The sequence below is a fragment of the Centrocercus urophasianus genome, unplaced genomic scaffold (genome assembly GCF_019232065.1).
Source record: "Centrocercus urophasianus isolate 14NV4802_14NV808 unplaced genomic scaffold, USGS_Curo_1.0 seq_13, whole genome shotgun sequence".
Classification (NCBI taxonomy): Eukaryota; Metazoa; Chordata; class Aves; order Galliformes; family Phasianidae; genus Centrocercus; species Centrocercus urophasianus.
The window spans coordinates 50,234,982-50,252,481 of NW_024884475.1; the positions used below are offsets into that span (position 1 = coordinate 50,234,982).

General features: G+C 48.5%; 1 protein-coding gene and 2 long non-coding RNA genes across 6 annotated transcripts in view; 1 reads left to right on the top strand and 2 right to left on the bottom strand.

Annotated features, from left to right (window-relative positions):
- The first annotated feature begins 1,392 nt into the window (after positions 1-1,392).
- HELT (helt bHLH transcription factor) lies at positions 1,393-2,309 on the top strand. Its single transcript, XM_042812890.1, has 4 exons — positions 1,393-1,419; positions 1,495-1,599; positions 1,692-1,788; positions 1,891-2,309. The coding sequence occupies exons 1-4, from the start codon at positions 1,393-1,395 to the stop codon at positions 2,307-2,309; spliced, it is 648 nt and encodes a 215-aa protein (XP_042668824.1).
- A 5,209-nt stretch (positions 2,310-7,518) lies between these two features.
- LOC122157147 lies at positions 7,519-9,869 on the bottom strand. The gene is made up of 3 exons (XR_006167775.1): positions 9,778-9,869; positions 8,698-9,645; positions 7,519-7,663 (listed from the first exon to the last, which is right to left on the bottom strand). It is a non-coding gene; the product is annotated as an uncharacterized LOC122157147 (long non-coding RNA).
- LOC122157148 overlaps positions 9,865-17,500 on the bottom strand; it is a 17,743-nt gene continuing 10,107 nt past the window's right edge. For 3 of the 4 annotated variants that reach the window (XR_006167778.1, XR_006167777.1, XR_006167776.1), the window contains one exon: positions 16,090-16,413. This is a non-coding gene — a long non-coding RNA (uncharacterized LOC122157148). Of the gene's footprint in view, positions 9,998-16,089; positions 16,414-17,500 lie in introns of those variants that run through there. The other variant, XR_006167779.1, reaches the window with a different exon arrangement.

Genomic DNA, 17,500 nt, shown 5'->3' on the forward strand with positions numbered 1-17,500 from the left:
GGGAGGCGGCGGCGGCGGCGCGGGGCCCGGCGGCGGGGCGGGGTGCGGGGGAGCCCCGCGGTCGGGTCGGGCTGGGCCGGGCCGGGCCGGGCCGAGCAGAGGAGGTGGAAGCCGTGTGCGCTCGGCAGCGCGGGGCACGGGCGGGCGGCGGAGAGGGGAGCCGAGAAGGCTGTGAAAATATGTTTGCGGAAAATAGACAATTGTTGGATTAAACGTATTCAAGTATGAAATAATGCCTTTTTGTGTACAACCCCTCGGCAATGTGAGCGTACAAAAGTGCCCTGTGGCCGTTCCGTGCTCCCTTTGTGAGCTGTGCGCGCCGCGTCTCCACTTGGCGCGGTCCGCGCGGAGCCCCCCTTTAAACGCGATTGTTTCTTTCTTTCTAATGACATTTACCGGATCAAAACACGCTGTTAATTCGATCAGAAAGCTTTACTCCGGCGGACAATGCCACAATAATTTCTCCCGAAGTTTGTTAAATTGACCAAAATTAGGCAAATGAATGGCGGGTCTGTCGGCGACCCCGCTCGCAGGTGACGGCGCACAATGCGCTCCGGGCCAGCTGCGGGCCCCGCTTTATTTGCCCCTCTTTTCTTCGCCCCGCATTATTAAAATTTCGGCCCGATGCGACCATTCACGCTCCTCAATGGCACATTTTCCTATAGGATAATAGGCTACAAATTGGGCCTCTCCAGCGCGGGGCGGGGGGGCCCGGCCCGCGGCCGCGCCGACACAAAAAGCGGCGTCGTGTGCCAAAGGCCGCCCGCAGCCGCCCGCGGCCCCGGGGGGGGGGGGAGCGGGGCGGGGGGGCGTGTGCCAGCCGAGGGCCCACACCTGCCGGGTGCCCCAGCAGCACGGAGCGCCGGCACAAAGCCGCGCTGCCAGCGCTCATAAAGCCGCCCGTGTCACCGCGGCGCGTGAGAAAAGCCGGCGAACAAACGGGGCCACTCCGGCTCCGGGGACTCTCCCCGCCGTCGGGCGGAACAGCCTATTAAGGGCTTACTTAATTACTGTAATGACTCTGGACAGGCTTCACGAGGCGGTCAGCGCGGCCCGGCGGGGCGGTGCGGTGCCGCGGGGAGGTGGTGCCGCGCCCCGCACGCCGCGCCCGACCCGGCCCGGCCCTGCCCCGCGGGGGGGCGCCCCGTGCGGGCCGGGCGGGGGGGGGGGGGGGGGGGGGGCGTGGGGGGAGCGGGCGGGCGGCCCCCCCGGCCCTTCTTTCACTCGCCCTCGCCCCTTCCTTCCCGCTCGCCCCTGATCTTTAATGCATACATTCCCCGGCGCGCCGCGGCTCGCCCTAATCCTCTGGGCTCAGGGGCCCGTGGGGGCCCCGTCCCCCCCAGGCGCGGCGGCTTTATAAGCGGCCCCGCGGCGCGGCCCCGCACTGCCGCCATGGCCTCGGGCCTCAAGGAGCGCAGGGTGAGCGCGGGGCCGCCCGCACCGCGCGCCCCGAGGGTACCCGCCGCGGCCCGTGACGCGCCGCCTGTTTTGCAGAGGACGCCCGTGTCCCACAAAGTGATCGAGAAGAGGCGGCGGGACCGCATCAACCGGTGCCTGGCGGAGCTGGGCCGCACCGTGCCGCTGGCGCTGGCCAAGCAGGTGGGTGCGGGCGGCGGGGCTGGGCGGGGGAAGACGGGACGGGATGGACGGAGCGCGGAGCGGGGCCGGGCTGACGGCGCGGCTCGTTGCAGGGCTCGGGCAAGCTGGAGAAGGCGGAGATCCTGGAGATGACGGTGCAGTACCTGCGGGCGCTGCACTCAGCCGACTTCCCCCGCGGCAGGGAGAAGGGTAGGTGTGGGCGCGGGGGGCGCGGCGGGGCGGCCCGGCCCCGTTCCTCGTTCCCTGCTCCCCGCTGAGCGGAGCCGCGCCCCGCCGCGCCCCGTCCCGCAGAGCTGCTCTCCGAGTTCGCCAACTACTTCCACTACGGCTACCACGAGTGCATGAAGAACCTGGTGCACTACCTGACCACGGTGGAGCGGATGGAGACCAAGGATACCAAGTACGCCCGCATCCTCGCCTTCCTGCAGTCCAAGGCGCGCTTCGCCGCCGAGCCGCTCCTCGCCACGCAGCCGGAGCCCGACGCCGCCTTCCCGCCGCCCCCTGAGCGCCCGCCCGGCCCCCCCGAGCCCTTCCCGTGGCCGTACGGCCCCCTGCCCGCCCCCGCGGCCCTGGGCGGCCCCGGGCAGCAGCGCGCCGCCTTCCTCCCGTCCGCGCAGGGCCTGGAGCGCCGTTACCTCGGCTTGCTGGGCCCGCCGCCCCCCGGGGCCTTCGGGCTGCCGCCCGGCCAACACCCTCCCGCCGTGCTATAGGGCCGCGGCGCCGAGGACTCAGCCTGGATGGCGCCGGAAGAAAGCTACGGGCGCGGCCCCGCGTGTCTCGTGGGAAGCTTTCTCGGCTTACCCCGGCACGGAGCAACGGGGCGCGGCGCCTCGCCCCGCACTGGGCACGCACCGCCCGCGCCGCGGCCCGGTACGGGGCCCGAGGCGGTGGGGGGGCACGGCGCTCTGTCCGGAGCGGTGCGGGCCGGCGCAGAGCCGAGCCCCCGCGTGCCCCCCCCCGCGTCCCGGTGCGGGGCTGCGAGCCGGGCGCGCCGCGGGATGACCGCCGTCCGTGAACCGTCCTCCGCGCTTCTGCGCGCAGCCAAACGGGCTGACGGACAGACGGACAGTTCGCCGCCGCAACGCGCCGTGCGCAGCGCGTGCCTCCCGTCCGAAGTGCCGCCGCAAAGGAAGGGAAGGGCCGTGCGGGAACAGCTCCGGCCCGCAGCCCCGGGCGCCCTCGCGGTGCTAACGGGACCCCGCGAGAGTTGTGCTCCGAGCGTTGAGCGGGTGTATGACCCCCTTCTTCCCCTTTGGCATTGTAGCATTAAAGATACAGTGTTTCCCTGGACGTATAAATTATTAATAGATTCATTTCGGGCACTGTTAACCAAATCAGACAGAACTTCCCCGGCTAAGTAGATTTTCTCTCTAGGATTAGCAGAGGGCCACCACGGACAAAACTGCCGTCATTTACATACAATTTTGCCAACTAGCACTGGCCCGTGACAGTCTTTGTATCTCGAATGTTGCTATCCGGGATGTTTTTTTTTGTCCTCTCCGTTTTCATTTGGCCGCGGAGGATAAACCCCTCCGGCTGCACAATGACCCGGCGATAAGCCTCCCGCAGACCCGCACACGCGCCCCTCGGCCCCACACCGCCGCTGGGCTCACCTCTGCCCGCAGCCCCGGGTGCTCTGCACCTCACGCTGAAGCAGCTGTCACTCACCTGGGCAGTAGGTGAGGTTACACTCATCTCCGCAACGTTGCGTTACTGAAAACGTCTCCAACTCACCGATTTATCAGAAGGATTTATTTGAGCTATTGTGGGAATAAACCATCACCAGTTAGGTCACAGAGACACACAAGCAGCTTGCATCCATCCACTCTACATTCAGAGTTTACATTCTGAACAGGCCCAGAACCAGCAAGAATGTTCCCGTGCCATGCTTACTTCACTGTGAAGAGCAGGTTTGTGAGCTGAGCGTGCCCACAGCACAGAGCAGAGCGCTTCCTTCTTCCCCTGACTTTGCAGCACACCTCATGCACAGCCACGGCTTCAGTACCACACTGTGTGCTTCCCACCCTCAGACACAGAGCCCGTGCAACAGGGTACAGCCCCTAAATTGAAGCAAGCAGAGTAATTTCAAGATAACTTGTCAGCTGATGGCAAGGTTCCTTTTATTTGACTTTGGTAGCACTATGACCCCTCGTCCCACAGCAGCACAGCTCCGGTCGGTCTGTGACTCCTGGTGTCTCTGCTCCATGGGATGCCACCACTTCTGCTCCCCTAAAGCACAGAGGATGCCTACCTGTGTCACCTTCTGTAGGGAACTGCTTTAGCAGGGAGGTTGGACCTGACGATCGCTTGCGGTCCCTTCCAAACCCTGCCATTCTGTGGCTCTGTGATTCCACCAGGATCACACTGCTCACACCAGGAGAGCACAGGGTCTGTGGCACCTGGGTGCAAAGCCCTCCCTACCCACAGCAGCTTCTTTCTCTGCTGCTTCATTTGGAGACAGCTCATTAGTACTGGAGCAGCTGTGCACTTACCAGCAACTCCTCTGCAGAGATGGTCTGTGGGAAGGAGCCCTCCCAAGCTGACAGGTGTGTGTCTGCTGAAGAGGAGCTGCAAGAAGTGGAGCTCACAGATGTGCCTGCTGCATCCATCCCCTCTGACATCATCACATTTATTTCTAGCAAAAAGAACTGCATTTTAATACACACACAGGTTAAAGCTCTGATATCTACCCATATGCCACACAGTGGCACATTAAACCAAAACTCATAAAAAAGGTGAGAGACAGCAACATCACATACATCAAACGTGAGGAAAGAGGAGTAACTTAGGAGATTCCAACTCAGAATACCAAATCCCGTTGAATGTATTTTTAACATTCATCTTTACACTACAGCGATGGAAACGTGCAGTATATCTCAGCAACAGTAACGCAGTTAACTGGGATGAAATAAATACTCTCTCTAGAAAAAAATTTGAAGTTTCAGAGATAAGCCATAAAAGTTTAAAGGCGATTTAATTTTTAATAACTAATACATACTTAAAAGTGCAGTCCTCTTCTAGGAAATGAGTAATGTAATAATAATAATAAAAGCCTTCCTTACTGAGGGCATCCTGCAAGGGAACAGGGAATGCGTGATGGGATCCACAACTTAGCCATTACATGTTTGGTGAACGTTGTGGAGCCTGAGGGCTGCACCCAGGGCCTGTGAGAGGAGTTACACCCACTCACAATGCAGTCCTGCGTTTGGAGACTCTCAGTCCACTGGCTCTGAGCTCAGCTGTGAGCCTCAATGCACACCCACATTGTCAGCCCTTGAAGGGTGCAAGCATTTAGAGGAGGATGCAGCTCAACCCAAGCCCTCCCAGCCAACCTTATGGCAGGAAGTGCCTTCAGTGGCTCAGCAGCCTGTGGCTCCTTATCCCTAACCCTAGGCTTAGGCATTCTTCTAGGAAGCTGAAGTCTCAGGCTTGAAGTCTTTGAGGCTAAAACCTGGGTCTTCTTTGGGAGACCATGTTCATAATCACTCTGTCCCTCTGAAGCCACTTCTGTTGAATTCAAACAAAATGGTGTACCCTGGTTAGCCCTCTGAGAGGCATAAGGTGATTAAGACATCAAATAGCAGACTTCCAATTTTGAATTGTGAGCATGAAGTAGAGCTCCAGACAGTGACAGTGTCGGGGTACTTTCTCCATCCAGGGAAGAGGGAGGGAGGACTGCTGCCCTCACACCAGCATACTTCTCTCCTGGACATGCGTGTGCTTGGGGTACCGCACAAATGAACAGCAGTACCACAGAATCCTAGAATCACCTGAGTTTAACGAACCTTTGAAGGCCATCCGGTCCAGTTGCCCTGCACTGAACAGGGACACCTACAGCTCCATTAGGAGCTCAGAGCCCCTCCAGCCTGACCTTGGCTGTCTCCAGGGATGGGGCATTCACCACCTCTCTGGGCAACCTGTGACAGTGCCTCACCACCCTTAGTGTAAAACACCTCCTCCTTAAGTCCAATCTAAATCTCCTGTCTTTGTGTGAAACCATTTCCCCTCGTCCTGTCACAGCAGACCCTGCTAAAGACTCTGTCCCCCTCCTTACAGCCCCTTAGATACTGAAAGGAGGCCCTACATACACATCAAGCCTATATAGGACCTCTGCCACCATTTGGTTGGATTCAGTTTTGTTTTTCTCAGCATTTCCTAGTAGAGTGCGCTGATTCTTTGCTTAAATGTGGGTTTGCTGGAGCCTCATAACTTCCCACGTATGCTGCATTAGTGCCATTCCAGAGGATGAATTCACAGAAATCAGCCTGCAAGGGTCAGTATTTTATGGCTAAGATACAGGATGGATCTTTTTGTTAATTTTTTCCCCCAAACTAAAGTGTCCACCTGTACAACCTTACTGACTTACAACAGTGACATCATGATAGCTGCAAGTGAATGTTAGCGTGCAGAATTTTGCTGTCAAAGGATATAGGACAGGAACAATTCACCTTTACTTCCAAATCCACCGCTGGGTTTTCAGACTGAGATCTGTAGAAAGAACAATGGTAAAACCTACAGAACTAACCTCACGTCTTCACTTTCAAAAAGAGGAAATCTATCAGGGATCAGTGAGATTCATCAAGCACAGATTACACATTTTCACAAGCCTTTGGAGAACCTGAAACAACATACATTATATACAACACAAATGTGTATTGGAAAGTTCTAAGGAAATCACCAGTCCTGCATGTTCCACTATAGAACCTCTTTTGATAGAAGGATGTAATAATAATTTTCTTACATCACACACTTCATTCATACATTACCTTCTTGTTTCTTTAAAAGAAGAAAGAGATTAAAAAAACAAAAACCTCCACCTTTTATTGGAGTTTTGTTATTCTCTTTGATGCCTGGAGAAGGACGGGGAAGTATTTGGAAAAAGAACAAGACCAGAAGTATATTTTCTGTTGTGGAAAGCCAAATAAAACCTGTTAGATGGCTAAGATGCATGAAAACCAATTAAATGTGGCTTAAGGGTACCAGTGCTTAAGTTGGTTACAAATTATTGTCTGCAGAAAAGTCATTATATTAAAGCAAATGAACAAAAAACAAGCTGTTTACCTACTCGTGTATATTCTGGACCAAATCCTTAGCTCCTGCAAGTAGACAAAGCTCTCTGGAAACCCCTGAAGCTAGGGCTGTTTACATGAGGAGGAGGCATGACAGAGCTGCCTCAGCAGAGACCTCACCCAACAGGTAAGTGATCCATATTTCAGTGGCTCTTGGTGCTCAATTTACTAACTGAGCCACACAGCCCTGTGTTTGCAAACATGTATGGCCTACCTTGGTCTTAAACACTCAGTTACTCTGATGGTGAAAGTGAAGTCACATGTGCAGAAGAACTGCAGAGCAGGCCCTACTGCCTGCTATACTGAAGGCATGAACTGTTCCCCCAAGAAGAAAAGATGACACAACTAGGCAAAATAATCTACTCTGTTACATGCATGTGCAGGACTCAAGCTAACTCTGTGAGGCCAAAAGAACACTCTTCTGTTGTGAGGAGGCTCCCAGCATCAAAGCATCTTGAATATTTCACTTTCTCAAAGCAGTCTGCTGCTCCACAGAGCAACTTAGCCTCTCCTTCTCAGAGAGCTCGTTTTCTTAGTCACATGACATATGTTACATACAGTCAGTAACTGCCTTATTTTCAGCTTTGCTTTAAGCTCTCAGAAAGAGCTTCTACCACCTCTTCACAAAACAACATACAATACTGAATATGATCCACAATCAATAGACAGGGGACATAAATAAAAATAAATATGTGACGTAGCTAGAAAGATAGGCAACTGGGAGAATATTAAGGCTGTTATTCTTCTCAAAGGAATATTCTAATTTGTAGCAGTTTTGAAAATTATTTTTTTGCTTTTTGTTTGTCATAATTTTTTTTTTTTCCCAAAATGGATTTGGAATTAACTTGCCTTTTCAGATTGAGATGAATTTTGAGGGCATGTGGTCAATTTCATCCTCTTCTAGCAGGAAGCTGTGAAGATTTGGATGGATTGAAGTTCAGCTGCCAACATGGGGCTTCTTAAAGGCTCTTCAGAGAGTCTTCCAGTCACCATAACTGCAAACAGAAAAAGAAAAAAAACCAAGATAAATTATTTTGGGAAAATGACAATTATGTTCTAGAGCACAAAGCCCCATTTAGCACCTCATCAGAACTGCCTTATTGTAAGGTAAGGATATAGCATGCCTGTAGGTCCACCAATACACAGATAGGATGCTGGCGAGTTTAATTCTTTACCCAGGTTAAAAACAAAACAACCAAGGATGGGATGAGACCATTGGGATTTTTTCATTCAGGTTCTTTGAAAGCTTACTTTGCCATAAGGCAAAGTCATACTGTAAAGGAAAAACCTTTCAGTGGTTTGCTAATAGAAGGATGTACTATAACTCGTGAGCAGCTGACTTTAATCAAGCATTAGACGTCTCAAAAGTAGAGGTGTAAGAGTGAATTAATCACTCTAAGCTCTTTTTCTAATCAAGAGGGAAAAACGGGCCTTTCTAGTGGGTGATTGATCAGACTGATTTCAGACTTTCCCTTAAAATGAGCTGCTTTGCTTTGGAACATGTCTCTTTCCTTCTTTTGAATCAAGAGGGAATGCAGGATCAATAGATCAGATTCACATATATAGGCAGGGGAAAAATCAGGGCAGCTGAATCCCACCCTCACTGCTGCCTGCCACGTAACCTTACTTATCTGCACAGGTATTTCAGAGCTATAATTCTCTATGTTTCATCATGAGAAGTTCAGTTCACTCTTCGGCAACTTTGCAGCAACTTTGCCAACTAAAACCTTTTTCTGTCTCACCTGCAAGACTTGTTGCTCACTAAAAAAAAAAAAAAAAATCTCTTCTTGTGCATCTGCTATGCAGACTGAAGGTGTAGCACGTGAATCTGATAAACTGAAACAGCTGACGAATGTTTAAGGGTACCCCAGAGGCTGCTTACCCTGTGACAGATGTTTCTATTGTACTTGTTGCATGTATTGCTAGAAGAGGTTCTTATACATGGCCAAAAAGAAGCAAAAGGCTTCAGAACTCCATGTATGAACAACCTGCACACAAAATCAGAAAATCCTGAATTTAAAGTACGTACATAGTAGAGGAGAAATTTGCCATTGGTTTCAGTGGAAGCCAATCCTCTTCTCTCTGTGTGGGACACTGAGTAGAGCTCCAGGCACAGCATCATCCAGAATGTTTTAGCTTGTTTTTAGCAGGATTTCTTCAACAGAATGTACACAGCGTTCTGAATGAGACACTAGAAGTTAATTTCATCTAAAGCTTCAAGCTTCTTTTTAACCAATGTGTCAAGTTTATTCAGAAAGCTCGAATACCCCTAAATGGTTTGGGTGGAAGGGACACTGATGCAAAAAGTTATAAACAAGACTGCCTGGTATCATGCTGACACAATTTCTCCTTGTCACATAGCTTCCACACTATTTTACCCTAAATTCAAGCTGACAGCTGGTCAGAATTTATGTCAATAGAAAGAGTAATGGAGTTGGTAGTATGGAACCTGCAAGGACTTGCACACAGATCCAGCCTTATGCACTTGGCTGTCTTGATTTTATGGAGGGCTGATCTCCCTCAGGTTTCAGAGGAACTGGTAAAAAAGAGTGGAAGTAAATTGTCAGTATCATGGGGATTTCAGAGGAACTGGCAAAAAAAAAATAGTGGTTGCAACAGTATGTTATTCCAAACTAAGAAAGAGAATTTCTCTTCGCCTTGAAAACAGCCAGTAGCAAGACTAGTGGCTATTAAATTGTTGTTCCACATGCTTGGAACTGAGACCCTAGCTACAGTCCTGAGTTCTCCAAAACAGGTTTTTAACCCAGGGGACTGGAAAAGCAGCTGCTTGTCAGGACAGGACAAGGAGAAACAGCGTTGCAGGAGCAAGACACAAAGTATTTGTCCACAAAAATTCCACTGGCACTGCTCTCTTTGCGCCCTGTTCATCTTCCTTCTGCTCCTGTGTATTTCTTCTCTTTAGGCTCAGATCCCAGGCAAAGTAGAGATCCTTCATCAGAGACCAGGCAGCCCCTTTCTGAAAAAGAAAACACTTATCAGTTTGATGCGACTTCTCCTTACAATTACATTTTCTTTTGTGGACAACTGTACCAATTATACCCTCAGTAACATCATAGGTAAGCAAGAACTACAAGCATTACTGTAATACCTGCCCGTTTACTTTTGGGATGCTTTTCTTCTTAACAGGCAGGCACAGGTATGGCAGTGCTGTGTGCCGGGCAGAAGCGCTCAACAGAACAGAGGGTGTAAAACAGCTGCTGAAAGGATAGAGCATCTCCAGGTGGTTCAACCAATCTCTGTCCAGGGCACAACCACAGTCCAGCAGGGTTAAAAGGGAGGCTGGCCAAATCCATCCGAGACCTGGAAATCTTGAAACACGTAAAGCCAACATGCATCAGATGAAGAAGGCAGAAAGAAAGGTGCCCCTAATGAGTTTTTTTTGCGCTTGGGTGAGCGAAAGGGCTGCTTCAGGAGGCTAATAACTGAAAACCTTCCAGGCTTTTGTCCGGAGAAATGGCAGGCACTTTCCATCCCTTTGAAAAAAAAAGAAGGCCTTTCGGAGTCTTCACGAGAGATGTGGATTTTAAGGGCGACCTTAGGTCATACAGAACTAATCAAGCGAAAACAATAAGAAAATTAGACTGACAGTCAGCAAGTATCTGAGGACTTTATCAAAAAGAATTAGGAATGGACAAATTCACTGGGAGCAAAGGATCAGATCTGCAAGGTGGCATTGTATGGTGGGATTAAATTATTTATTCATTGTTAATTTATTTATTTATGTATGTGCAAATGACCTAGCTGCTGCAGGTGCTGAGGAGTTTCTGAAAAGGCCCAGTTTTAGAGCCAAGGCTAAAATATTGGTCCATTTAACTCATTCTTTCCCTTAAGGCGATCAAACAGTGACTTTTATCTAGGAGATAGAGGAGGAAAACCATATGTGTACTGGGAATGATGCGGGGTCTGAGCAGCACTAAGTACCCAAGTATTCCAGCCTCATTCAAGAATGCTGTGCAGTTTAATGTCCAGCAAATTAGCAAATGAATGCTTATGTCAATATGTGAAAAATCCCTAGTTGGTTTAAACAGATAAAAAGCCTCTTGGGAAATGGCAGAAAATGCAGGCTTTTTCTCTGTCTTTTTTTAAAGAAAGAAATAGAAACAGTACTTAATAACTTTTCCCCAAACTTACAAAAGGTTGCAGAAAACAACTGTCTACAGGGATGCTCCATCTTCTACATACATGAAATATTTCCCGTGCTGCTGCTGCAGAACTAGAAGAAGCTTTTGCCAGGCACTCTTTGAATCATGCATTTGCTCTTCACAAGAAAACAGCCACAATCTGGGACAGATACAGAGCATGAGATGTCATCCTGCTGTCCCCTTCTGAAAGGTGTGGGAAGCCAAAAGCCTTGGAGTGGGTCTGTCTTTCCCTGTTCCCCCTGTCATTATAAAATCAATCTCAAAGATGAAATCCATACAGACCTCTTCTTACCCCTTCTATAATTTTAACCATTAAGAGGAAAGGGCAAAAATCGTCATCTCGTGTTTCCCTTGACCCAGCAGAGCAAAGCCACAGTGGGGACTCTGTGTAAGACATGACCCTGGGGAAAAAAGGAACATGAGATCTCAGCATGGGGGTTGGAGGCAAGAAGTCAAATGTATCGAAAATGACAGCACCACCTCAGTTAATGCCATGTGATAAGGGAGTCCTGCTGGGTTTTATGTCCTTCTGCAGAGACATACTTGAAGGTTGACACCAACTGGCAAGGAAGATTTCTCCCTAAATCCAGAAATGAGTTGCAGGTTTTTTGGCAGGACAGATCATGACAAATTCTCTCTCCTCAGGACAATCATCAGGAGCTACACTGGAGGTAACGGAACTGCTCAACAAGATGGACAAATCTACACATCTTAGAACAAGACAGGCAGGTTCGTGTAGAATGCGATCTCACATACTTCAGCTTTGCTTTTATTTCTCTTGTGTGGGCCATTCTTGGGTCCTCTTCTCAAAACACAGTACTCTTTATGCCACTGGGGAGTAAGGGGTACTAATAAGAAAACTAAAGATATTCTAAAGAGCAAACATCTTTAATAATACTAAATCTAAAACATTGCCTCCAATTAAAAGGTCAGGGAAAGAATTTCTCAGACCAAGGCAAAAACACAGGTTATGCAGAAAGTCACCCTACAGACAGCTTCCCTTTCTCCCTTGAATGCTAATGAGCAAGGATGAATTTGCTTGATATGAACACCAGCACATCACAAACAAGCTCTCACTTAGCTTCTGCAGCCTGCTGGGACATGCTGCAATCAGGAGCTCCCTGAGCTCTGGTCTTACTACGCAGGCTGCCAGGATGCCTTGCTGAAAAGAGAATACAAACATACCTGCTCAAGTTGAGTCAGATGGAACTGTTTCATTTGATTTTATATAGATCAGACGATCCCTTCTGCTCTATTAAAAATCTAGTCTGCCAATCTGCTAAGACAAAGTCTTATAATCCCCAGTTTTTAAAAGCTTTTGCATGTACAGACAGCCACCATAACTCCTCCCATTACCAATTTTGCCAATTTAAAGAAACTAAGCATTCTAATCCCTCCCTATATTTTTCTCTCTTGGTCACGTGGGCATAAAATCTTGGCAGTTTCTCCAGTTTCAGTCCATTTTTGAAAAAGGCATATCTAGTCCTTACTCATAGCAGCTGAGTTATCTTTAGTGAGAACCACTTTCATATCACTGTAAGAGGTACTGGGGGACTTTGTCAGGAATGCTATGCTCATACTTGTACACAGCATTTCACATCGCTTCTCCTCAGTGCCTTTGGAAATGGCATGAGCCAAAAGCTGCACCTGCCTTTTCCAGAGTCACATAGCACTGGTAGCTCAGCCATCTCAGGCACAAGCTGCAACATCCCAGCCATGGTCCTGCTCATTATTCATACAGAGAGAGCCCCAGCTCACAAGAGAAATACTTACTAGTAGTAATAAGGGCACAAAGTAGTACTGAATTTCAAGTTCTGAAGACCATCCAATTCACCTGCATTGTCTCTGGCTTAAACTGTCTTAGTTTAAGCACTCATCAGCACTCGTGGCCAAATGATGCCCAGGAGAGATTCCCCTTTGCTCTACACATATGCAATTGCCCCCTGACTGCATAGCAGCCACTCATCAACTATTTCTGGCACCTATGGCCCAGACTGATTCATGAAGCTGTAGTGCAGCAGATTACAAAGACACTAGATAGGCAAATCTAAGCAATGGAGTATGGACAAACTAGAGCAGGGAGACCCTGGAACATCCAGAGCTTTCCATAGTTACATAGGCAAAGAGCTAAATTCATACAATTCAACATAAGTCTTCTGGGAATGCCAGGAATTCAACACTTAGCCTTGAAGGGAATCTTGTGAGCAAATGCCCTTTTTGGCAAGTCAATACAGGATATAAAATTACCAAAGGTTTCTCAGAGCTCCTCCTGTGGAAAAGTTTTTCAATGGAGAACAGAACTGAGTGGAAAGTAGAGATCTCATGCTGCTGAACATTATTAAAATCACACTTCTCTAACATTGTGGGTTTATTTCAGTGCTCTCTTGTTACAAACAAACAAACAAACAAAAATCCCACTCATTTTAAATTCAGCAACCACATGGGACCACTCTGCAGGACACTAAGCTCAAAACTCACTAAGTTCAAAAGACTATGCTACAGTCTCATCCTTGCCAAGGGACAAAGCATGAGTTTATGCATTGTTTCTGCCTCTACTTTCATACATGCAGGTCAGACACTCAAGCACCTTTTGCTTTGGGGTTTTTTTTAAGACGTATCATGGCTTAACATTGTTTTCTTTAATTCTATCATTAGTTTATGATTTGGATGTACAGAGCCATACTGCCTAGAAATTCTCAGCAATCCTGGCGTTTTTAAAACACAGAAGATAAAGGAGCTAGATATTGTACCAACCTTTAAGAAAGGGAAGGCTGGGCTCTCCTTTCAGCTGGAGGGATGTGGTTCAGGCTCCAGGGAAGTCCTCCCATGAATTCAAGCTGTAACATCTACAGCCTACTTCTTACAGACTCCTGGGATGTTTGCCTTTTCCATGTAAAGGCATTCTGTATATGGATAGGAGTGAAGCCAGTGCAAAACTGGTGTGGTGTTTTTATGTTCAGCTGGGTACCTGGATTTTTACAGCTCCTCAATGATTGAAAGGTAGACAAAGTGATAAAATGAATCAACAAAGAAAATTATGCTCTCTTAAGTGTCAATTTTTTTCCTTTTTGATAAAAGACCTTTCCTAGCAGATCTAGAGACTTCACTAAAGCACAAGATGCTTTTAAACAAGAAAGAACAACAGATTAAGTGCATTTGAATGGATGGTGACTCTTGTTCTAACAGTCATCAGCTGAAGGCTAAGGGCAAAGGGACAAAATGCAGAAGACTGTAAAGAGAGACAAGCAAAAGCAAGACATTGTGAAGAAAGACATTATTTAAAAATTCCTGTCAAAGCCAGACAATTTGCACTAGTGAATATATCAATAACTGATCCAAAGACCCTTAAGAAGAAGAAGTTTGGCTTTGCTGATCACTCAGCAAGGCAAACATCACAGCACTAAGCACAGTGCAGATCTGCCCTTTTGGGTTTGTTCCATGATGACAGTTGCAGCCTACTGTAGGGAACCAGCTTTAGCAGGAGAGTTGGACTTGATGATCCCCAGATGTTCCTTCCAGCTGCAACAATTCTCTGTTATCATGCATTTTCAGATATACTTTGTATTTTCCTTACCACTCAAAATGTGCAAGTGCTGCTCAGTGAAACACCGATTTAGTCCCCAGCTTCAAAATTTGGAGGGTCAGAGCTGCTACAGCATCTTCAACTAGCAGTGCATCTATTCACTGAAGCCCTGTTCACATTTAGTCCTAAAAAATGTAACAGTTCAGGACCACAAGTTGTTTTTCAAATATTAAAACATGACCTTAAATACCTCGTGTAGGAGGCAGGATGAATCCTTAACATTCAGACCACGTGGTTGCTCACAACTTGTATGTGTTCTTTCACATAGTATAAATTCTTCTCAACTGTATCTGAGCTAATGGATAAAATAGTGCAGGGAGAGCTTCCATTGCCCAGCAGCCCAGCTTTGCTTGGGTGTCATCAGGGAATGAAAGTGTGAATCAGAAAGATGTCTGGTACTCAGTCTTTGTCTCCAGAGATTTCCTAGTGGTCCTGCAGAGTAACAGTTCAGTTTGCTATGAAGAGAAAACATACAGGAAAAGAAGGCACAGAGTTGGGAATAATTGTGCTGGATACAACAGAGGCCTCTCAAGAAGTTTACAGAAGATCATAATACAGACACTCTGCCCTTTCCAGAGACAACAAGCATGATGTGTCTTACACTTATATGTAAGATAATTATGTGAAAATATAGAATCATAGAATTGCTCAGGTTGGAAAAAACGTTAAAGATCATAGAGTCCAACCACAACCTTACCATACTATCCTAACTCTAACAACTCCGTTAAGTCATGTCCCTGAGCACCACATCCAGATGCTTTTTAAACACATCCAGGGATGGTGACTTAACCACTTCCCTGGGGAGCCCATTCCAGTGCTTCACAACCCTTTCTGTACAGAAGTTTTTCCTGACATCCAACCTAAACTTACCCTGGCACAACTTGAGGCCATTTCCCCTCGTCCTGTCACCAGTGAGAAGAAACCAACCCTACTCTCACTGTAAGCACCTCTCAGATATTGGAAGAGAGCAATAAGGTCTCCCCTCAGCCTCCTTTTCCCCAGACTGAACAGCCCCAGTTCCTTCAGTCTCTCCTCATGGGCCGTATTCTCCGAGCCCTTCACAAGCCTTGCTGCCCTTCTTTGGACCTGCTCCAGCACCTCCATGTCCTTTCTGTTCTGAGGTGCCCAAAACTGAACACAGTACTCAAGGAGAGACCTCACCCGTGCCGAGTACAGGGGCAGGATGACTTTTGCCCAGTCCTGCTCACCACACCATTCCTGACACAAGCCGGGATGCCATTGGCCTATAGTTTGTATTGATTAGAATCTTCTAGGAAAACAAACAAACAAAACACTAAGAGTATCAGTTTAATTAAAAATCTGCCCAGCTGCAATAACTTAATGGCTAACAACTGCTGAGAAACTAACGCAACGCCTAAAAGCGAGGTTCTAAATGCTACCAGTCGGTAAAACTGCCGCGGATTCGAGATGCCCTCAGTTCAGGTCGGGGACGCAGCACCTCGCGTGCCTGCACGCTCCTCCCAGGCAGCGAAGTTCTAAACGCATCGGACGGGGACATGAGGACGCCGGGAGGGCGCCGGGCTGGTCATGCGGCGGCAGCCGCAGCGGAGCCGCCGCGCCCCCTGTAGACTCGGCAGCGCCACGGCGGGGAGAGCGGCCCCCCATCCCGAGGCAGCGAGCGGGAGCGGCTGCCTACAACAGCCGCCCTCCCGGCTGCCGCTCTGCCCCCGAGAACCTGCGGTAGGTGACTGCGTCACCCTCGCTTCCGCTGTGTTAAAGAAAAAAATCCAAGAAAAGCTATGCAAAATCTGAATTTGATCTAAAACTCATGGATGAGTAAGAAAGAAGCCAAGCCATGCGTTTGTCCGTGGTTTACCCCGAGGAAGCTGTGCTGAAAGGCATCCCGTGGTTGTCCATCAGCCGCCTTTTCCACCTCGGTGTACAGCTGCCGTGACCGAGGTCAAGTGATATGTCAGTCTGTCAGATCACACAGGGAGGCAGTGGCTCTTCTCGGATTAGGACAATTCCACACGGCCCTCTGAAAAAGATTTGTAACAAATGTCAGCCCCAACTGTCTGCTGCTCAAAGCATATGTTCAAAGCTCTTAGACATCTCAGTCAAAAGGTATTGTAAATATAGGGACAAAGCTAGGAAACGCCTCGTTGTGGAGTTTCAATAATGGCAAACCAGGATCTGGCATGAAAAACCCACACCCCAAACAGGTTTCCTTTAGCGGGGGATCCCTGCCCAGTTTTGCAGCCATTCTGAGACAGCAAAGTATTTCACTTTTTTCCTCCAGCCAAAGGGGCTGAGATGCACTGGCTGAGCACAGGCTGGTGAGCTCAAAGGGCAGAGGGCACAAAATAACCTGCCCACAACTTTCTGGCTTGCCAGCATCCTCCTGCCATTGCTTTCAGTGCCTTTTTGTAGCGAAAAGGAAGTGTGCTCAAAATGGTTGTTTTGCTGTCCACTACGTCCAACTCCTTATGCCTGGAATGCTCTATAAAAACATGGTTGTGAAGTAACTTAAAAACCTACTGTTTAAGATGGGGAAAATTGAGGGTAAAAAGCAAAAAAAAAACAAAACAACAACTTCAGACTGGGCTTATTGATAAATACTTAACAAAAACACCAAAAGCTGCCAAATCTCACAGAGAATACAGCCACCACAGCATCACCAGCAAAATACTATTGCACTGAAATACAACCACATCACTGGGCACTTTTCCTCTCTGCGCAATCCAACCTTCTAGCTATGCAGAAGGATATGGCTCCTCTCTTAGCTCACCTCAGCTTCACGCTCATCCTTTTGAACTCATGAGAACCTGGCAACATAAAGGAGCCAATGGCAGCTATCAAAGTGCTGCCAGAGGTGGAGGAAAAGCAGAGGAGCTGCCCAGAAGAGAAGTCCCAGAGCAGCATTTGGGTTTCCTGGGAATTATGTTCTGGATTTTTCTTCTCCTTCTGGTCTGCAAAACCCGTTCCCCTCAAATGAGCATTATGTGATTTTCTTTGCCAAGGTTTTGCACTGCTTCATGAGCTACATGACACAGGAACAAGCTTTCCCCTTGGTTCTTCCGTAAACTACGCAGAGAAACTTCAAGTGATAAAGTATTTAAACTACA

Bases quoted from the DNA above. Each gene is read 5' to 3' on its own strand.
- HELT (XM_042812890.1), top strand. From the start codon at position 1,393: ATGGCCTCGGGCCTCAAGGAGCGCAGG. The intron at 1,420-1,494 runs GTGAGCGCGGGG...CCTGTTTTGCAG, and splicing joins CGGGCCTCAAGGAGCGCAGG to AGGACGCCCGTGTCCCACAA. The intron at 1,600-1,691 runs GTGGGTGCGGGC...GGCTCGTTGCAG, and splicing joins CGCTGGCGCTGGCCAAGCAG to GGCTCGGGCAAGCTGGAGAA.